Consider the following 21,536-nt stretch of genomic DNA (forward strand, 5'->3'; position numbering starts at 1 on the left):
CGATGGATACCACGCCGTTTTTCCAGCATTTACGAGCTTGTGTCTCTGCATAATTGAGCCAACGGCCAGCGAAAACTAGCCATGATCTACGGTGTATCATGTGGCAGCAAGTGTGGCACTCCAAGTAATCCCACACGCTTTCCCAGCCACACGCACTCGAGATCTGGCGGAGGAGCAGCTGATGGCCACCACTGCACTCCAGAATCATGCTCCGGAGTGCCGCGAGTGGGTAAAAGTTGATTTACTTGCAAAGGCCAAGATCTTAATAGCTTGGCTTAGTTGCACGAATGGGTTTAAGTTGCAACTAATTGCAAGAAATTAGTGAAATATTGAGGAAATTATTATTAGTAGGATGAAATGATATTAGTAGGATATATTAATGTTAAGTTATACGTTTAAGATAAGATTAATTTATGTATCTAAACCTTCTGTTTTTTGTTTCAAATATGTATTTCATATTTATTAACTTTATGAGCTTGCCAAGCTACTTTTAAAAAAATCTCCAACTTCAAAGTAATGTCCATGTAAAATATATATGTACATATATATATATATATATTTGCAATAAAACGAGAAATTTGCCTATCGCTAATCAAGAAGGTCGATTGTCTTGGCAGCTGAAAGTTGCTACCATAATCCATCGGTCTGATCCCAAGTTCGGTATGCCATTAACGAACCCACCGGACGTGGACACCATCCAACAACGTCCAGCTCAATTTCTGCGCTAACTTTTTACTTTTTTTTTTATTTTTTTTTTTATTCCACCAATTTGTTGTTGCGTTTTATTTTTGCCATTTTATGCGGCTGTTGTTGCGGATTGCTTGGCAGGCGAGCATCGATCAATTGCAAATAGAAAACAAATCTCCAATCAGCCGGATTGCTTCCATGGATTGCCCATGGGTGGAGCATCGAAAAGGGGGGGAAGGGGACTCAGCTGGATGGGTTGCGGGTGGGCAATTGGCAAAAAAAAGAGACACCAAACGCAGCGATGCTGCGAAAGAAAGTGTTAAGACCAATTTGGAATATTCGCTGGTGAAATTTAAATCATTTTCAAATTTAATTACCGGCAAATAAACGTTTGACATTCCACACCAGACATTCCGTCGACTGTCACCTGTAGCTCAAGCTCCAGCTTCAGCTCACCTGTGGATTCCGATTCCGGCTGCAGAGATTTCAGTTTTCAGTTGCCCCACCTGTTGCCCCATTCAGTTTTTGGATGGCAGCTCGAATTCGAAGTCGGATTCGGGTGTGGCACTCCCAGTGAGTGAGGCATTCCGATTCCGGCTACAGACCCCCATTTATGTGGCCATTTCGTTTGGATGGATGGATGATCGGCTGGCGTGGCCGAAAGATCTCAGCCAGAGTCGTTCATTCAGAAAACGCAATGGGTAGCCGGATGAGCACACTGAGAGAAACTGGCGATTACTAAAGTGCTCAAAATGTTATAAGTGAGTTCTAATATTACATTAAACTTTTAAGCCAACTCACTTTCTGATTTGGTATTCCAACATAGTAAATATCTTTGGCTGAACTTAATAATACCCAAATAGTTCTATAACATGTTAACTAACCTTTATTTTATAGGTTTATTATAGTTAAAATTAATTATTCGAATTTGAAAGTATATTTGAATATCTCAATGATATCCTGTTTACTTGAATAGGCTTCAAAATGTTCGCCCACATATGGGTTAAGGTCTTTCGGAATGTTGGCCTACTTATTCGGTTTCGCTATCTTCCTCCCCGCTGATCCTGTCCTTCATCCGCCCTTGATCTTGGATTTCATTCATCCGCACACATACGCACGCACAAGCTCCATTTAGAGAGAGAGAGCGCGTGCAGAGAGAGTGGAAAATAGAGAGAGCGAGAGAGCGAAAGGAGCAGGAGACATTTCTTCGATTGCGCACTTGTTGCTTTAGTTTGTTTCATTTCGTCTCGCTGCCGCATTAAGAGCCGCTTTTCGCTTCGGTGCGTCTGCGAAGGAGCGAAAGGGGGTGCTGAGAAGAGGGGGGTGGCGAAAGGTGGGAGAAAGGCGATGGAAGGGGCGAGGAAGGAGCTGCCGTAGAAGCCGGAACTGGCCGCTAACGCATCGCAACGCAATGCGGCGACGAAAGTTGCGCCGCTTTTTTGGGCTGGCCAACAAAAAACCAGACGGCTCCAAAAGAAATGGGAGAAAAAAGCAAAAAAAAAAAAGAGACGAAGCTAAAAGAAGCTAAACTGCAGACGCAGGCGGAAGAAGTAGCGGCGGCGGCGGCTGCAAAAGTAGCAACCTTCGAGGATGTCCAGTTTCATTCCAGTCCGGTCGTGAAAATGCCGCGCAACTCGTTTCGCAATAAAGAGAAAGTGTCCAGCGGATCGCGCTGTTCGTTCTGGCGATCGTAAAGAATAAATTTGCAGGCTATTAAAATGTTTCCTGTTTCCACTCACCACCGCTCAACACTCCCCGCTCTCACCCGCTCTTTTCCGCATCCACTTCGCCACCCCGAAAATTTCGCTCTCCGCGGCGAGAAAGTTGCCTGGAAATCTGGAAATCTGCATCCATGCGACAAGTGAAAACAAGATGCAGCCAAAAATACCTACTCGCGTTCCCCAGACTCTATATATTTCCATGCAAGCCTGCAAATATGTGTATGTATATGTTTACATATATAGGTATGTGCGCATTGGAAGGCGTTGACTGGACTTTACTGGCAAACGGACGTTATAATTGATAAGAGCGACTAACTCACCCGCGCTCTTGGGAGCGAGGAGAAATGGAACGGCGACTGATTAAGTTCCAATATTAAACTGCTGAAAAGAGATGGCATCGCCTTGGAAAACCGCTAATTTTTCGGTGGTAGCGATTAAAGGAATTACTGGAAAGGTGGAGCCAACCATATCTTCGTTCTCAAATTTCATACTTTTAATTTAATAATTCAATTGATTATATTGTTATTAAATGGCACGACAACTGCTACTTTTTTCCGCTCAAATCCACTCCTATATATGGCTAAAATCGAGCCAAGTGCTCAGTAATGTCGCATTTATTTCCAGCTACCCGATAATGACCCAGCCACAGCTATTCCCATAGAATTCTGTGGCAATAAGAAGAGGCGCCTTATCCGCAAAAACATCCGAATCCGTTGCGTTCCGATTTGTTGTGCACTCGAAGAAACAACTCTCAACATTTAATAATAATAATCATTTTAAGAGCTAATCAATTTGTCTTTTGTAGAACAAGTAATTATTTTGGAACCCTAGATTAAGACACTTAAATATTGTGATGATGCAGAGATCTCCAAGACTTTTCTTCCAAAACTAATGTTATTGCACCACTTTGTGCCAAGATTTTTTAGAGTGTACTTATTGCTGGCTGCTAATGTCGCACGCTACTCGCGGAGATGGCGCAGTGCCATCGAAAACAGTTCCAGCTACAGCGCAACGGAGATCGAGCGTCTGAAACCGCCGGAAGATCAACGACAATAAACAATAGTAGCTCACCGTCATCCGGAATAATGGAGGCGATCATGGGCAGGAATGGATCGCTCCTACTGACCGCCGTGCTCATAATTATCCTGGATGTTTTGCTCGACCCAGTCGGTGCCAACATGTGGACACGACACAATAGCAATGCCCATCAAACCAGGAGGCGCTCAGGTCCCAGCAATCGGTGTCCCAAGGTAAATACATCACCCACTAGCCACTCCCGTCAAGGTCAACTAAACATTGAAGTGCATACATATATGTACATATAGTTCATACTATGACTCAGACTCTTGATAGAGATGTAATCTTGCTGAGTGAAAAGCCCCTTATGAAATTCAAATTATTACTAAAACTGAGGCACTTCCTAGAGAAAATAACAACAATTGTTTTAAACCAACCGACCAGATATTAAGGTCACCTTCGGGCTATGAATTTGGCTAAGCGAATAGAACGGCAGACAGGCGAGGCAATCCATTAGATAGTCAGACGCAGGTGCAGTGTTGGATGTACAGGTTCCCGTCCCTGGTCACGTCCCCGGCCTCTTCTAACTGGATCACTTTCTTTGGCAACGCTTCGATTCGATTTCATTCTAAGCACAGCCGCCGGAGGAGGAAAGCATCTCAAATCCAAGCCCAAAAGCGAGTCAAACTCAAAGGCTCATCAATATGCCGGGCGCACTGTGACACATTTCAAGTCGCTAGTGATGGCACCATCCAGTTAGCTGGTAGAAAAAAAATAGCGCCTACAGTCGAACTTCCTTAAATCAACAAACGACTCTGTGGCAAAAGCTATGAACCTCTAACCTCAAAGCTATGTTAATATTCTGTTATAATAGTTCTGTGGGTCTTATAGTAGACTTTCCTGTGTCCTCCCCCACTGGAAATCATCCAACGTTTGGCGGGAACGTTCCATCTCTAGCGCGTAGAATGAATGGGACATAAAGCGAGCGCAGAAAGAGCCAGGCAGAAGAAATGGGCTCACACCGATGCCAAAATCAATCACACTTTCTAAGTGGCTCAGACGTCGTCTGAGTCTTGTCTTGTCTTCTCTTCTCTTCTCCGCCCGCCCCCTTTCTGCTCGCTCCCCTCTCTTCGCCGTCTGCATCTCCGTTGGCGGCGACAATTGCACTTTGATGCAGGTGCAGTTCGACAAATACTGCTACGAATACAAACACCGAAAAGCGAGCCAAAAGCCAGAAAACAATCAGCAATAATAGACAAAAGACACGCACGTAGAGACCCGAAGAAAGAGATGGCGGGAAGACAGTGCCGAAAGAGGGGGTGCAGTGAAAAGAGGATAAGGGGGGGCAGCACATGCGGTGCAATGCGCTTTTGAGGCGCATCAATCAGAGGCTGTCTTGCGTCTGCATCTCGTGTCTGCGCGTCGCGTCTTCCAAAACAGCGAAAGAGACGGCAACAGCGGCGCAGAGAGAGAGACGGCCATACTGACTCCTCAATGAACTGTCAGTAGTCAATCACGGTGACAGCGCTAACGGCTTTCGTCGTCTGTCGCTTCTTCGACTCTTTCACCAACCGAAGTTTCTTTTGTTTTGTGGTCGCCAGGGCTAACTATGTAAATACACACATGCAGCTAGCCAAGTTGAATTGGGATTTTAGCCAAGAGGCGTTTGTGGTCTAAACGTTTATTGGGCTTATTTATTAGCAGTCCTGACCTCTCAAATATCATAATAATGATCGTTCACTAGGGTTTTTAAATACCCATTCAAAAGCACCAATGTCTCTAAGGTGATTATAAATATAAGATATGTATGTGAATCTTAACCAAAAAACATCGTTGTCTAATGTATATAGGCAATAGAAAAGGACTCCCGAGATACTAAAGTATAATAGATCTCGTTATAAATAATATTTTAGGGATCTCTAGAGATGTTCCTGTTTCTCGGTTACAATAACATTATAAAGACCTTCTCTAAAATACTTATCTAACTTATTTTGGATCTTATTTTCCGTTCAGGTGGGCGCCATTAAGAACTTTGATTTGGAGCGCATGATGGGCTGTTGGCACGTGGTTCAGTATTACGCATCTACAGAGGAACTTCCGGAGTACGCGTGCATGCGCAGTCACTTTTCCTTCTCCAAAGAGGATCAACATGTGAGTGGCAGCAAGGATCTCTATCCCCGTATAAATTATACCTCAATACCTTAATTTAAATTAGATAACGATGAACTTTAGCTACATATTTGCGGAGGATCCGTTGCGCGAGAAGCTCGTGGGCAACATCACCTGGATGATACCAAAATTCCAAGAGCCAGGACATTGGCAGCATACGGAGGACATCTGTGAGTGATGGAAATGTTTATATATGCATGTAGTTGAAGATACCTCCTTGCAGATGAGGGCATCTACAACACATACGTTCTGGACACGGACTACGACACGTGGGGCCTGGTGATGCACTGCGCCGAGAAGAAGAAGCAACCACGTTACCTGTCCGCCCTGCTTTTGTCGAGGAAAACATCGCTGGCCGACAACGAGATCAGCTTTCTGCGCGGCAAGTTGCCGCAGGACATCGACACGTCCTTTATGTTCAACATCGGGCAGGAATCGTGCGACAATCTAATGGAATCCAGTCGAGACGATCCGCTGGCCTATGTGGTGAATGGACGCCAGAGAGCCAAGGAAATCTTCAAAATTATCAATAAGCCTGACGGCAGAGTGCGCGCGAGAAGCGAATCAAGAAGCTAAGAGCAAGGCGAGAAGATGGCAGAGTGAGAGCTTTGCGAGAAACGAGCTACTGTGCTTTGAAAATAAACGGTAATTAAAGCACAGGATACAAAAAAACAATCGTGCGCTCTGAGCGAGTTGAAGCGATAAAGCAGGTTGCAAACTGCTCTCTCGCTTTGTCGCCTGAGCTCGCAACTCGCTTTGCTCTCACTCTGACAACTTTCGAGCGATCTAATCAATCAAATAAGAGAAAATAATCCACGAATAACCGATTTATTTTGTCGATAATTCAAATTTAAAAACGCACGTTCAAAACATTCAATATAGTGTTACCATATACCTAAACGAAAAAATACCCTAAAATTAGTAGTAAGACAATCGGTAAATTGTTTGACAAATAGCAAAACAGCCAACTAAATGCTGGTAATAAACCATATTATAATAATTGGCTTGCTTTTATTTAAGAAATAATTCCGCGTTTTGTTTGGTTAATTACTTTCCCGAACCAGTGTTGCGAAACGCGCAACCCTGATTAGCCGATACATCGCTTAGCGATGACACGGCGCCACATCGATTGGCAATTGCCTGCGGACAGCGCAGGACAGCGGTAATCGATAGTCGAGATTGCATACCTGATATCATCGTCTTCGCTACAATATTTGCCTTTACCGGTTCAGCTGCAGTGCAAAAGTCAATCAATTTGCGTAATTATTAACAATTTAGGTGAGTGCTGGCCACTGGAAGACAGCCGCAGCGGGAAAAATACAGAATAGCAAGTTGGTGTGCGTTGGATTGCGCTCATCAGTGTGAAGGCGTGCGTGTGTGCGCTTCGCGGTGTGCGTTTGTGTTTGTGTGCGTGTGGTGGCCCCTGTATATGTGTCTCTTTTTTTTTTCAATTTCCAACAGAGTGTGCTTCTTCTTACTGCTCGGCACATTTTGTATGAGCGCTTGTCAATTGTCACAATACGAGTATAAAAATTTATTTTTATGCTCCCCAATTTCAACGGTGCGATCATCGAAAACTAGTAACATTACACAAGCAACGCGAATTAAACGAAAAACCGAAAACAAAAACCCCGAAAGACCAATCCAACCAAAAAAGAAGAGGAGGAAAGAAGAAAAAAGCGGAAAAAGAGAGTGTGGTGTGTGCGAGCAACAAGAAGCGAAACCAAAAGGAAACGTGAAGAAAGCAGGGGGGGTGGGTAGACAAGAAAGTGCCAAGATTGCGTTCCATGATATTTTAACAATAAATTTCGCACGCCAGCCCCAAATTACGCAAAATAATCCCCTTAATGTATGTAATAGTGCGTGAGCGTTTGCCTTAGTGTGTGTGCCATGACTGCGTGTGTGTGTGTGTGAGTGCGGTGTGCATGTGTGGTATGCGTGTGCAGGATAATTTGTCAGCAAAAAAAACGATGAAAATATGAATTAGCAACTCCATTCGCTTATCTTTGCAGCAAAATGAGCAGCTCCGAGGAAGTCTCCTGGGTCACCTGGTTCTGTGGACTTCGTGGCAATGAGTTCTTCTGCGAGGTGAGATATTATGATCAGCATCAACGACGAATTACCCGCGTTGTTCGCTGTAATCGCGTTATCTAAGCGCGCGCTGTAAGTGCAACAATTGCAAAGTGCAGCCCTCAATCTCTGCCTTAGCGCGCGCGTGTGTGTGTGTGTGTGCCGCAAGGTGGGGCAATACTGTGCCCAACTGTACACACATGCCCAGATAACCCACTATATAGTGGGTATTCCAGTACAGATCCTAATTGCATACGCTTTCGTTTCCAGGTGGATGAGGACTACATACAGGATAAATTCAATTTAACTGGTTTAAATGAGCAGGTACCCAACTATCGCCAAGCATTGGACATGATCTTGGACTTGGAACCGGGTAAGATCGGAATGGGCTGTCGTAGTGTATGTAGCTAATGCGCCTTACCATTCACAGAGGACGAGCTCGAGGACAATCCCCTGCAGTCCGACATGACCGAGCAGGCCGCCGAGATGCTCTACGGTCTCATACACGCCAGATATATACTAACAAATCGCGGCATCGCTCAAATGATCGAGAAATATCAAACTGGCGATTTCGGACATTGTCCACGTGTCTACTGTGAAAGTCAGCCCATGCTGCCATTGGGTGCGTAACCAGATCCTTGATCAATCTTACCTATAGCTATTAAAAATAGTTACTAATCTTTCTGCGCGAAATTGATTGTAATCTTAAAAAAACAACACATCCACGAGGAACCTCGTGCTTTTCAAAACTTAAGCTTCGCCTAGCAATTGCATAGCCAGAAACTATCAACGCGATCATTGGCTCAACATCTAACTTAGTTCCCTGAATAGCATATCAATGGGGATTTCCCATGAAATCTTACACCCAGAAAAAATCAACTCTTTCTTAATGGAAACTTCCCTAAACGTTGTTATCCATCAAATAAGACAAACTTCAATCAAATGCATGCACAAATGTAAGATATAATTTCACATTGTAATAAACAAAGTGCTCCATAAGGCAATCTCGTTCAATTTCTGTGAAAATAAACTGGGCCAAAGTGGCTAGACGAGCCTTGTAAACATTTCTATGATCACTATGCATATCATGTTGAGTTAAATCAAGTTAAATATGTTTGTACCAGATTCCACCAATGAATTCCTGCTTTATCTAGCTCTTCAAGTTTCACTGCCACTGCTCTAATCCTTTGATTATCATCCTCAGGTCTGTCGGACATCCCCGGCGAGGCAATGGTGAAGACCTATTGCCCCAAGTGCATTGACGTGTACACACCAAAATCGTCGCGTCACCACCATACCGATGGCGCCTATTTCGGCACTGGATTTCCACACATGCTCTTCATGGTGCATCCCGAATATCGTCCCAAGCGTCCTACTAATCAGTTTGTTCCAAGGTAAGATTTATTCCCAATACAGTACTATAGATGCACATTGTTGATACATTCTCTTCCGTTTTATGTGCCCGATACGACGACAACTTGATCTACACATAGGCTGTATGGATTCAAAATACACAGCTTAGCTTATCAAATTCAGCTGCAGGCAGCAGCCAATTTTAAAATGCCACTACGAGCGGTAAATTTAAAACTTAATAACTAGCTATTAGTATCCTTCCCACCGTTTACCCCACTCTCTCATCTTTTTTGTTGTATTTTATTTTGAAATCTAAAAATCTATATATTGACTAAAAAAACACAAAGCCACCAAGGGATCATTCAACTACTAAGCATATAAATATATTATATCTTTTTTATTTGTTTTCTCTCCCCACACATACAAAACCACCAAACCAACCACCACCACTACAATAAAAAACCAAACCAAATCAAATCAAACATCCATAAAATCCGATCGACAACCTGAACCTGAATATGATTATGAATACAATCATGTCTCTGCCTGTCTGAATAAAACCAAAATATCGATACATTATCGATCGTTCCAATCGATCGATTCTTAAAATTGGGTGTAGAAAAACTAATAAAATAAATACACCACCAACAACAACAAATACTACAACACAAACACATACGCACGAATACAACAACAAACAAACAATCCATTTAACTGCATGTAAACGAAACATAAATCGAAATGATAGTTTACAACGGGAAGACCGATAGACAGCAACACACAACAACAACAACAACAGCCACACTGAGAGACGGAGAGACAATTGTATTGAGGTTTTTAAACGCTAGGCGCTTTCATTTATATAAATATAAAAACTAAAAAAAAAACAACACAAAAAACAAAAACCAACTGCGTTTGTATTTCAAAATGAAAAGAAACAGAAGAAAATGTATAACGAAACAAAATAGATAAAAGGACACACAGCCACACGCAGATTCATTTAGAGCCCTTAAGCACTCAGACATGTGGAACTGTATGCGATGTTGATTTTTTATTTAAAACACTGCAACTTCTTATTAATCTAAACTTTATGAAAATATTCAGAAACATGTATTTATGTTACATTTTAATATTACCGCTGAGCAGAATATCCTTCGCATTGAAGTTTAAGTTCAAGGACTATACATGCATAACTCTTAAATACACACATACACAAACGCCCACACACACACACGCTTATATATAGATTATTTTCTTCGGTCAATTAACCAATTAAATGTGTTTTTATATGTTCGTTTCCTCACTTTTTATGTATTTATGTATGTTTTGTGTAACATTCTAAGACACTGGCGGTGCAACACTTGACCAAAAAAAGATAAAAAGAAGAAAACAAAACAAACAAAAAGGATACTCGAATTAGACAGAAAAAGAGAGTGTGTGAGAGAGAGAGAGAGAGTTAGAAGTATAGAGATAGGTATGAAGAAACTAATTTAAAGTAGAGAAAACAACGATATAAGCAACATAGTACTTCCAAATAATAGAGAACACAAATACCGATCAGCATTTATGTAAACGACAACGCAAATAAAACCCTGTATAAATTCCATAGCCCAATGCGCCAGTCAAACGCGCGAAGAGTCCCAAAGCATTGGCCAGCAAGAAGATGGCTACTGAAGGAAAGAAGTTACCGGAACCCGAACTCCCAAAGAAGTAGACGAAAATTAATGAAATCAAGAAAAACACCCAGTAAAGTCATCCCCATCCAACCAAACGCCCACTCACCCACTGATTTACACACACAGCGACTCACTCACACACATAGATACCGCAAAACCCCCCTAACACCGCCCACCCATACACAGAATGAATGCAAATGAACGGAAGCAGAAGCAACCGCTTGGAACATAAGGATGTGGATCGAAGAAGAGGATGAAGATTGGCAGCAGGACACGAGCAACGAACCGAACGAATCAAGCCCCAAAATTCCAACAGACACACACACACAATGAAACAAGCACACATACACACCCACACACACTCATGAGCACGCACAGACAAGCGGAAAGCGAAAGGATGGCAGCAGGATCCCTTTTCTTTCCATGATGTGCACACACTGTTATCCAACCGATAGTTACGGCAAGTGTTGCCCTATCGTTCCCAGAAGCAATAACAAACTTGTAGCAGTGTTCAACAATCAATCAAAAGCGCAATAAGAAAACGAATGATAAATAAATTGAAATCTGAAGCCAGCATTAAATTTCATTGCAGAATGTGTGTGTTCGTTCAGTAAAGTAAAGAAAACATAAAAAAAAACGGAACGTACATAATACAATATAGCTTTGGCTTTGTTCCAGTTGTAGCGGCATTAATCGGTATAGTTTAGTTTTTTAAGGGTCCAAAATTGGAAACTTTTCCATTTCAAATTCTACTAAATTCAACTCGCCCTCCCCTTGTTGTTCTTTTTTTTCTAATTCTTAACTCTAAACGTATTGTATGTTGTGTGCAAAAGCATTATCACCCAATTGTAATAATATAGAGAATAGCATTTTTTCTGCCAAAACGAATTAATTGAATTTGATTTTTTTTTTGTTGTTAAGATCAATATGAATATTTGCGTGATTAGGAGAACGCAAAACAAAAAACACACAAACAATAAGTCGTGAAGTGAAGAACGTTTTTTAAGAAAATTAGAAATAAAGTATAAATATATATATATATATATATATGAAAATCTATATAGAGATCGATAGAAAGGCCGAGGACCGTTGATAAGTTAATCTGAACGTGTGCAGAAAACTGTTTACAATTAATTGATGAGAAAATAAAACGAAACGAGAAATGAAAATAATGGAGAACAAAAGTAATAATAACAATAACTAAAATAAAAACGAAACTGATATTTAATACTAAACGCAGTCTATCATTTCGCGCCTCTTCGATTTGAACGTCCCACAATCCACTTACAGATAAAGTCAAGAAAATATTATATTATTTTTGAAAATCTTTCTTTTCATTGCAAACATAAAAAAATGCCGCTCTGCCCTTTACTAACACTTATTTATATTTGCCATTGGGCCCATTGTCTTAACCGTAATTGATTTGTAGAATTGTGAGTGGCTGCACCTTTTGTTTCCATGTAAGATTTTCGATACGCACGCACAAGGATTGTACTATGTATGTCGCAGCAGTGTTTTATGTTTCATGGGTATTTTCGTGTACCATTTTAATTTGATTTCACTTTTCCATATGCTTCGCTTTTTGCAATTCCTCAAGGACTACATTGCACTCTGCCAGGAGATCCTGAGTCGTCCTGATCCCGAGGCAGAGGCCGAGTGATCGTCGTCAATTCATTTTCCACAGACGAACTTCTCTAACACAGAAATTGCATATTTCGAGTCCTAAAGTTGCAAAAATAATGTTCAAAAGCTAAAAAGGATAGGAATCAGTTTGACAGTTTGAAATTTAGTGTTGCCAGACATTTTTTAGTCTTTGAAAATAGAGTTCAAATAGATGTTACTTTAGGATTGCCAGTTCGACGAGATAATGAGTTTTTCAAACACATAGTTGGAGAAGTTCTACTGCTAATATATCTCGATCCATTCACCAACGACGACACACTGCTTCATATTACCTGTGCTTACAGAAGCTGCCTGCTGCAGCACCCGCCTGGCCCATTTTTTATTTATATACCTCGACAAATTACCTGCTTAGCCGCCGATCCTAATGCGAATGTGAAACGAATATGGCAATGAACAATCATGTGAACAAATAAATATGCTGAACTTATACATTATTGGTTTATTTTAATTAACTTAACTTAAATGGGCCCAATCGTGCACCTTAACCGACATTAACACACATACGAATTTAGTAAGTAAGTTCGGCACTGCTTGCTTATCCATTTCCATGGACATAAAAAACACTAACTCCCGAAAATCACAAGCCCTACACTTACACCTGGGAGGGCGGAAGCTCTAGAGATTTAATAATATTATTTCAAAAAGAAAATATTAATCCGGTGCTTGCAGCGGTATTGTTTTAATCACTTAATATATAGTTTTAGAACCATACTTTGCAGCACTTCTCAAAAATCTTTTCAATTATGTAAGCCTAACATTATAAAAACCAAATGCATTTTTCAAGTGCACTTTTGAATTTACTGTATTTTTGCTGCGCTCAAAAAATTAGTTTGAACTATTTAAATCTCTAGAGATTTCGAGAGTACCACAGAAATTTTTAGATAAAAACAACACAATTGGAAAATTAATTGAAGCACACAGAGACGCAGAGACACACACATAATGAAGATTGCTAAGAATTTGGAGATTTAGAAGGACACTCATATCACCGCTCCGTTTTCCCGGATTTCCCATGGAACTTTTCCGTTGGCTCGGCCAACTCATTTGGTATAGACATTCACGGTTCAGATCAATATCCTGATGCCATTCCATGCCATTATAATCTCAACCCGTTTTCCAATTTCGAAATAAAGTTGACTGAGTCACTCTTAATGCAATTGTACTATTTCATACATTTAACAAAACATTCAAATACATATCGAAAGAAACAAATGCCTCATCTAAAGAGCAACTTTTTCCAAATCAAGTTCATAATTTTTAGTTTTGCATTAAAATTAACATTCCCCAACATGTAAATACTAAAACAATTTTACTGTTTCGATTAAGAACTTATACAAATTTTCAAAAACTTATTCGTGAACTTGCACTAATTTTGATTCTGCCGAAATTGGAAAGACGGTTGTATTTACACCAACTTACTCCCACAATTGATTGAATTCATATTGATGTGTGTGTTTCTTCTTTCTCTTCCGCTTTCTTTTTCTACTTTCTCCTATCTTCCACGTTTTTTTTTCTTCCTGTACGCGTGTTTTTTTATCGCTTGTTTTTCCAACCATTCGCTATGATCTGATCCGATTTCATAATGGTAATTCGCTGATCCCCGTGCAGCAACGTGGTCAGCCGCCCAAGGACGAAGAGCCTGAGAATAATGCCGATACGGTGCCGAAGCGCCTCTAAGCGCAAGCAGTGCAGCCAAGCAGTCCAGCAGCCGATACACCACAACACACACCTGAAGACAGACACAGATACAGATACAGATACACACACACACGCAGGGCGGCCCACACTGAGGAAAACAATTTGGATATAGACAGGAGGACCAACATCAAAATCTTCAACGCTGGATCCAAAACCAACAACAACAAGTCACCAGTAAAACGCATACAGACATACAGACACACACACACAGCCAGCTCCTGTTCGAAAAAAGAAGGAAAGTAGGATCAGGTGCAGTGTGTCCAGAGTTTTGAACGCAAAGGTAAAAACTAATCTAATAACAAGTACAAAATTGAGTAATGCATTATTTATTCCCATGTTTTGTGGTTTTTGATCCTAAAATAATTGTAAGACTTGTTATTATTTTCCTATTTACCATTCGAGTGCATCAAATGTGCTAATTCAAAGTTGACGCACTTCAAATACCAAACTATTTATACTTGTACTTTAAATATTTGATGTTCGAGAATTTTTGAAAATTGTTCCTGAATTGAGAGTTATTAGATTACTTTTTACGCTGGTCACACTGAACAGGTGTCGTCAACTATATTCTTTGCATTTTATTTATTAAGTGAAATGAAAGGGGCTAAACCGATTTAGATATATAGTATCTTTAAAATATTTAGTCAAGTGGCCGTATAAACACCCGCCTTTGTTCCCTCATTTCCAATACTTCCCTCCTGCCCGCAAAGAGCCCATTTCGATTTCGAATCGCCCAGCCTGTTTGCTTCCTCCTCAAAGCCTGCTACTACTTCAAAAACTTGGATATATCGAAAGCTGAATGCAGCAAATCTACAACAACAAAAACAATAAGAACGGAAAACAAAAACCCAAAACTGAACGTGACCCGAATTCGAATGCGAAATCGTTCGGCGTTCCCTTTTTTCGAAATCTGAGAGTGCATATACTTATATAGAAATACATATACATAAACATATAAACAATATACCGTTAGCTTATTTATATATGTACACACAACACAAACACACACACACACACACAGAACATACACACACACACATCCAGACCTGTTCCCAAATTCGAATCGGGTTTAAATTGAGCGAAACCGGAAATTCAGTTGTTTTCACTCACAAGCGAAGCCAAGAAATTGTTAAGTTCTTTTCTTCGATGGGGTCAAAAACGCCGCTATTCCGAGTTCGTTAAATTCAAGATCAAATGCGAAAACGAGAACAGAACTGATATTGAAAACAAACAAGAACAACAACAAACAAAACGGAAACCAACAAAATATTTTATGTATTTTTTTAATGTATTTAAGAATAATTAAGATTAAAAAGAAGAAAGAAAAACAAAAATGAAAGAAAGCAGTTGGCGTAAGATGATGATAATGCAGTTATCGCAGGAATTATATAGCAAAAATCAGAGATAAGGTTGATATGTTGCGCAAGGAAATGAAATGATGATGCATTTCGATGCCAGCGAATGAGGAGAAAACAATAAAGATGAAGAAAAACGAAAAGTATTGTTATTTATTTGGGAAAACCAACACCGATTGATTACCCATCATTTCCCATGCCCAATTCAAACAAGCAGATTTCATTTTTTCAATTTTTTTTTATTTTATTTTTAAATAAATTAGAAAATTCTTCGTAAAATCGAAGAACCCATTTATGAAGCCTGGCCGATGGTGTGTGCCGCTGCTCTCTAGTGGTTTCCGTATGATTTCGTGGTTTATCTCTTGCTTCGCTGCCGTTCGCATTCCTCATCGACCTATTCTCCTCCTCCGCACGACCCGCAGCTCCCTGTGCTCCTCTCTCTCTTCTATATCTCATCAACATAGCCCGATTCCCCGATATATTCGCACTGCTATTGGGATATCAGTGGGGAAATATGCCCGAGGAATTGGTGCCACATTACTCGCTTATACATATAACATTTGTCTGTTTGTTTTGTTTGTTGCTACCGCTTTACATATCCGTAGGCTAACCTATTGATTTGCGACTCCTCGGGGATTTCGGGGCTTACAGTCGTCACATTTATGTGTATACATATATAAAAAAAATTTACAGTTTTACATAATTATGCAGCTAACGTGAGGGGGGAGTGGGCGGAAGGGCGTGAGAAATGCGAGGAACACTCGAATAAATCGCTATTACATCTCTCAAATTTTTTTGCCGACAAAAAAATACTTTAAATTTAAATGTAGAAAAAAAAAATGTATAAAAAAAGGATTGTGTTTTTTCTTCTGTTTTGTTTTCATGTTTTTCGAATGGATTTCTTTTTGGGAATTTTGCCTTAAAGGTCGAATGGATGGGGGGATGGCTGCTGAGGGCTGTAAAGTAGTATTATCTTTTGCTGTTGTGATCTTTCTCTATCTTTCTCTTCTTGTTGTTGTTGTTGTTGTGGCTACTGCGTTTGCAATTAAGTTATAATTGTTTTTTTCAGTCTGAATTCCAACACTATGATCTCGAATGGATGCAGGCTGGGCTGTGTGTAAGTTATGTGAGGGGGGGTGGCCATCTTACAGCTCGTCCTTGAGATCGGCATCATCGCCGCCCTCTGGAGGAGGAGCACCGCCAGCACCCTGGTACAGCTTAGCGATCACGGGCTGAACGATGGCCTCCAGATCCTTCTTCTGCTTCTTGTACTCCTCGGGATCGGCATCGGGATTCTGTTCCAGCCACTTGATCGACTCATCGATGGCCGACTCCAACTTGGTCTTCTCCTCGTCGCTCAGCTTGGCGCCCAGCTTGTCCTTGTCACCGATCTGGTTCTTCAGGCTGTAGGCATACGATTCCAGTTCGTTGCGGGACTCCACACGCTCCTTCAGCTTCTTGTCCTCATCGGCGAACTTCTCGGCATCGCGGATCATGCGATCGATATCCTCGGGCGTCAGGCGGTTCTGGTCGTTGGTGATGACGATCTTTTCCTTGTTACCGGTACCCTTGTCCTCGGCACTGACCTGCAGGATGCCGTTGGCGTCGATCTCGAACGAAACCTCAATCTGGGGAATGCCACGGGGTGCTGGTGGGATGCCAGTCAGATCGAACTTGCCCAACAGATGGTTGTCCTTGGTCATGGGACGCTCGCCCTCGTACACCTGGATGGTGACGGTGTGCTGGTTATCGGAGGCAGTGGAGAACACCTGCGACTTCTTGGTGGGGATGACGGTGTTGCGGGGAATCAGCTTGGTCATCACACCGCCGACGGTCTCAATACCCATGGTGAGTGGGTTCACATCGAGCAGGACAATAGCATCGGTATCTTGTTCGCCAGAGAGCACGCCAGCCTGCACGGCAGCACCGTAAGCCACAGCCTCATCGGGATTGATGCCTCGGGATGGTTCCTTGCCGCCGAAGAAGTCCTTAACCAGCTGCTGCACCTTAGGGATACGAGTGGAGCCACCGACCAGCACAATCTCGTGCACGTCCTTCTTGTTCATGTCAGCATCCTCGAGCACCTTCTGCACTGGCTTCAGGGTGGAACGGAACAGATCCAGGTTAAGCTCCTCGAACTTGGCACGGGTCAGGGTCTCGGAGAAGTCATCGCCCTCGAAGAAGGATTCAATCTCGATGCGCACCTGGTGGGAACCAGACAGGGCACGCTTGGCCTTCTCAACCTCACGACGCAGCTTCTGAACGGCGCGGTTGTCCTTGCGAATGTCCTTGCCCTTCTTCTTCTTGTACAGCTTGATGAAGTGATCCATCACACGCTGATCGAAGTCCTCACCTCCCAAATGAGTATCACCGTTGGTGGCCACCACCTCGAACACTCCGTTATCGATGGTCAGCAGGGAGACATCGAAGGTGCCGCCGCCCAAATCGAACACAAGCACGTTCTTCTCGCCCTCCTTCTTGTCCAGACCGTAGGCAATAGCCGCAGCAGTGGGTTCGTTGATGATGCGCATCACCTGCAGACCGGCAATCACACCAGCATCCTTGGTGGCCTGACGCTGGGCATCGTTGAAGTAGGCTGGCACGGTAACGACGGCATGGGTGACCTTCTTGCCCAGATAGGCCTCAGCGGTTTCCTTCATCTTGCCCAGAACCATGGCGGAGATCTCCTCGGGTGCGAACACCTTGGCGCCCTGCGACGTGTCCACGCTGATGTGGGGCTTCGAGTTCTTCTCGACAACCTTGAAGGGGAAGAACTTGATGTCGTGCTGCACATTGGTGTCGGACCATTCGCGACCGATCAGACGCTTGGCATCGAAGACCGTGTTCTCGGGATTGGTGGTCAACTGATTCTTGGCGGCATCTCCAATAAGACGCTCACCGTCAGCGGTGAAAGCGACGTAGGAGGGAGTGATGCGGTTACCCTGATCGTTGGCGATGATCTCAACGCGTCCGTTCTTGTACACACCAACGCTGTAAGAGAATTTGGGTAAGAAATATTTAGATTAATAACGAATCGTAAATGAAAGCAGTGGTAGAGATACCCATTTACAAGTGTGAGTAGTGCTAAACTTGAACTTGAGTCACTTAACTACAGCGAAAATTTCTTATTACAATGCGCACGTGGAAGTGTGTCACCTAAAATTACTAGTATGGGAGTATAGATAAAGTCCACTTTTTTTAAGAAGCAAAATCTTATACATTCTACGTTATTTTAAGGTCATATTTACATTACAAATATTTAGTTATAACTGTGATTATGACCCGTAATAAAAACTAATCAATTGCAATGTACACGTCTAAAGCATATAAATGAACTGTAGGATTTATGGCCACTGTATACTTTATGATCCAGATATTTCACGTAAGCATAAATGGGTTTTAGAGTCGAAGGACGAGCATGTCTAACTTACCAGGAGTACGTGGTGCCCAAATCAATGCCGATCACTGTGCCCAGCTCCTTGTCCTTCTCCTTCTTCTCCTCGCCCAGCGAGAGGCCAACAAAGGCCACGACAGCCAGTAATATGCATAACTTCATATTGAAGATCTCTCAGGAAAACTGCAAATAAGAAAGGGATTGCGTTAATTTTCGCCCAATTATTTCAAGCTCGGCTTTTTGTACACGTCAACACAATCACACACATGCAAACATAAATGGGCACAGTATTCTATTTGGCTCTCTCTCTCCCTCTGCGAGAGAACCAGTACTGATGACGTCGGCCAACTGTCAACATGTACCGTTAGCTGTGCCACTTTGGCAACCTTATTATTTTAACCACGATTCTACCAGTATCAGTACCTTGTAAATCTTACTAGTAGTCAATATCGAATAAAGAACACGTCTACTCCAATGGCTAACTGCCCGGCAACTGCTAAGCGGTGCGCTCATCTCCGTTCTGCTGACATTGACCGACGTCGACGTCGCCGGAAAGCAAGAAAAGGAGAGAGAGAGAGCGAACGAAAGAGCAGCGAAATTTGTATACGTGTAACATTTTTCTGGTTCTTTCTTTGCTGCTGCCGGTGAGAGAGCGGCCAAATAACTGGTTTAATTCTTTTCGTTCTTTCACGCACGCCGAGAAACTCCCCCTCCCCACGCACATTTCTAGAAGGAAAGCTGGATTTGCACAGCTGTTTGTAGCTTAACCACTTAGGTATTTTATTCTTTTTTTTCTATGCCGCACTGACGTGTACTTTGCGACCAGCGGAGAGAGGCACACAGAGAGAGCAAAGGGAGAGCTTATAAATCTGCCAAATAAATGACGTGTACCAAGCGGATTGAGCGCAGACAAACGCACACAGATAGGCCTACTCCCACTCACACAGACGCCAGAATGCGCAGGCGCTTCGCGGTCTTTTTTTAAAAAAAGAAGGAAATGCAAGCTAAATTAACCGTAAATTAATGTAAAGGGAAAACAAGAACTTCACCTAAACGCAAGCTTAGGCTGTAAGAAACTAATACGAAGAAGACAAAGTTCATTCACCGAACTTGTCATTTGTGTATTATAACTTATTCGTGCGTCACGACCACCACGTCATTGGTTGGCCTTTATTGGTTGGAACTATAATAGAAATTAATTTCACACGTTTCTATTTCTTTAAGGGCACGTGCGGACGAACTTTTTGTAGCAGACCCCTTTTACTTTTGCCAACATGGCGACTGTAAAATTGCAGTGTATTGGTGACCCTCTTTGCCATCGGTTCCTTTTCACGAATATTCTAGCAGTGCAAATGCACTTTCCTGTATTTAGGCCTTTTCTTTGAATAAACACTTACACTTATCGCTGAGCGGCTAACAATTTCAAATTTGTTTCGATTTAATGTGCTTTCTCGACGCTTCAAAGTGAACTGACAGAGCAGTAGAATATGTGGCTGCTGCTTATCTGACGTTTTTGCCGGCGCTTTCTACGTTCGCACACAGTCACACGCTGCGGCACACACACACACGTGCAACTCTGGGGCCAAAAAGACACGTCAGTGGTAGATCGGTGTTGGAAAGCACGCGATTGTTGGGCCAACGAATAACCGCTTTTTAAATATGTTGTAGAGTTACCAATGTGTATGTCAAGCAATCCTTTTTTATACTTTTATAAATACTTTTCAGTCAGTTTAAACGCTGAATTTTTGCCTCAACTTTGTTTCAAAATAAACAAAAATAGGATATAAAAAAAATGATACAACGTAATTCAAGCCACTGAATTCCTTGCAGCACATACTAATAAAAAATATATATATATATATTTAAATATGCACTTAATGCTGTTTCTTTTGGGCCGAAGTAAATGTGATAAATATTTTCGTGTTTCTTAGATGTTAAGGTCAACAGCATCCACTCATATCAACTTTCAATATCATTTTCTTTTCGTATACTTACATTTTCTAACTAAAACTATTAAAAAAAAATCACTTATTTAGGTAATTGTCACTTTTTGTCACAGAAGTATTAGTCTTTGTTGTTTTTTGGCTTGGTTTTAATTGATCTAATGGGAATGTAACGATTTCTTGTTTATATTTGCGGTCACAGCGCGTTACAATATTCTTGGGGTTATAATTTGTTTTTAATAAATCGCGTTTCTCTTTTGCTGTGATGTTATTCCTTGTACTTTTGTTTTGAAACTGATTTTCGCTCTCTGTTTTCCGGCTATTTATTGCTCTTTGCTCTCACGTACCACTGACGTGTCGATGAGTTTAGTTTTCTAGAAACATCGATAGGCATCTGGCAATCGAATAAGTCGAACAAATATTACGTTAGATCAAAATAAGGGTATTGAGAATATATAATATGTTGATTTATTATTTATTTAAATTAAGAATTGAATAAACAAGCTATCATGCATGTGTAGGTATGTCCAACTATTTTAGACAAATAATTAATAGAAAATTAAAATAATATATTACTATTTCTAGTGTACGGCTTACAATAATTTTAATAATCGTTTTTTTTTAATTTAACTTATTTTATATATATTCATTTGATTGAATGTAATTTTAATCGATAGCTATCTTTAGCTGTTCCATCTCTAGCACTTACGTGTCGCAGGCGTCGCGGTTCCGCCCACTAAAGCCAACTCTCTCTCTCGCTCTCTCCCAGA

At 41.6% G+C, this 21,536-nt stretch overlaps 3 protein-coding genes and 1 long non-coding RNA gene across 14 annotated transcripts; 3 read left to right on the forward strand and 1 right to left on the reverse strand.

Moving 5' to 3' along the window:
* Positions 1 to 3,367: 3,367 nt before the first annotated feature.
* LOC6725715 lies at positions 3,368 to 6,266 on the forward strand. Its single transcript, XM_002106682.4, has 4 exons — positions 3,368 to 3,658; positions 5,439 to 5,576; positions 5,641 to 5,764; positions 5,818 to 6,266. The coding sequence occupies exons 1-4, from the start codon at positions 3,380 to 3,382 to the stop codon at positions 6,168 to 6,170; spliced, it is 894 nt and encodes a 297-aa protein (XP_002106718.3). The 5' UTR covers positions 3,368 to 3,379; the 3' UTR covers positions 6,171 to 6,266.
* A 458-nt stretch (positions 6,267 to 6,724) lies between these two features.
* On the forward strand, positions 6,725 to 16,538 carry LOC6725716 (casein kinase II subunit beta). 9 transcript variants are annotated; one of them, XM_016173779.3, is made up of 7 exons: positions 6,725 to 6,872; positions 7,607 to 7,682; positions 7,935 to 8,037; positions 8,095 to 8,286; positions 8,869 to 9,058; positions 9,158 to 9,239; positions 13,985 to 16,538. In XM_016173779.3, exons 2-7 carry the CDS (start codon positions 7,611 to 7,613, stop codon positions 14,051 to 14,053), a joined length of 708 nt encoding a protein of 235 aa, XP_016038987.1. In that variant the 5' UTR covers positions 6,725 to 6,872; positions 7,607 to 7,610; the 3' UTR covers positions 14,054 to 16,538. The 9 variants fall into 9 exon arrangements, with proteins under 9 accessions (XP_016038987.1, XP_016038988.1, XP_016038991.1 ...); XM_016173780.3 differs by lacking the exon at positions 13,985 to 16,538 and adding an exon at positions 12,291 to 12,803; XM_016173783.3 differs by lacking the exon at positions 13,985 to 16,538 and adding an exon at positions 10,627 to 11,691.
* Positions 15,648 to 21,076, reverse strand: LOC6725717 (endoplasmic reticulum chaperone BiP). 3 transcript variants are annotated; one of them, XM_016172717.3, is made up of 3 exons: positions 20,819 to 21,076; positions 18,861 to 19,006; positions 15,648 to 18,420 (listed from the first exon to the last, which is right to left on the reverse strand). In XM_016172717.3, exons 2-3 carry the CDS (start codon positions 18,983 to 18,985, stop codon positions 16,575 to 16,577), a joined length of 1,971 nt encoding a protein of 656 aa, XP_016038993.1. In that variant the 5' UTR covers positions 18,986 to 19,006; positions 20,819 to 21,076; the 3' UTR covers positions 15,648 to 16,574. The 3 variants fall into 3 exon arrangements, with proteins under 3 accessions (XP_016038993.1, XP_016038992.1, XP_016038994.1); XM_016172716.3 differs by lacking the exon at positions 20,819 to 21,076 and adding an exon at positions 20,221 to 20,378; XM_016172718.3 differs by lacking the exon at positions 20,819 to 21,076 and adding an exon at positions 19,247 to 19,388.
* LOC123327352 lies at positions 19,525 to 20,243 on the forward strand. The gene is made up of 2 exons (XR_006542055.1): positions 19,525 to 19,891; positions 20,048 to 20,243. It is a non-coding gene; the product is annotated as an uncharacterized LOC123327352 (long non-coding RNA).
* Positions 21,077 to 21,536: the final 460 nt, after the last annotated feature.

Source organism: Drosophila simulans, chromosome X, assembly GCF_016746395.2.
Source record: "Drosophila simulans strain w501 chromosome X, Prin_Dsim_3.1, whole genome shotgun sequence".
Taxonomy (NCBI): Eukaryota; Metazoa; Arthropoda; class Insecta; order Diptera; family Drosophilidae; genus Drosophila; species Drosophila simulans.

Coding starts and splice junctions, on each gene's coding strand:
- LOC6725715 (XM_002106682.4), top strand. CDS start 3,380: ATGGCGCAGTGCCATCGAAAACAGTTCCAGCTACAGCGCAACGGAGAT. Junction 5,577..5,640: donor TCTCCAAAGAGGATCAACAT/GTGAGTGGCAGC, acceptor AATTTAAATTAG/ATAACGATGAACTTTAGCTA. Junction 5,765..5,817: donor GCAGCATACGGAGGACATCT/GTGAGTGATGGA, acceptor ACCTCCTTGCAG/ATGAGGGCATCTACAACACA.
- LOC6725716 (XM_016173783.3), top strand. CDS start 7,611: ATGAGCAGCTCCGAGGAAGTCTCCTGGGTCACCTGGTTCTGTGGACTT. Junction 8,038..8,094: donor GATCTTGGACTTGGAACCGG/GTAAGATCGGAA, acceptor TACCATTCACAG/AGGACGAGCTCGAGGACAAT. Junction 9,059..9,157: donor ACTAATCAGTTTGTTCCAAG/GTAAGATTTATT, acceptor ATCTACACATAG/GCTGTATGGATTCAAAATAC.
- LOC6725717 (XM_016172717.3), bottom strand. CDS start 18,985: ATGAAGTTATGCATATTACTGGCTGTCGTGGCCTTTGTTGGCCTCTCG. Junction 18,421..18,860: donor TTGGGCACCACGTACTCCTG/GTAAGTTAGACA, acceptor ATTCTCTTACAG/CGTTGGTGTGTACAAGAACG.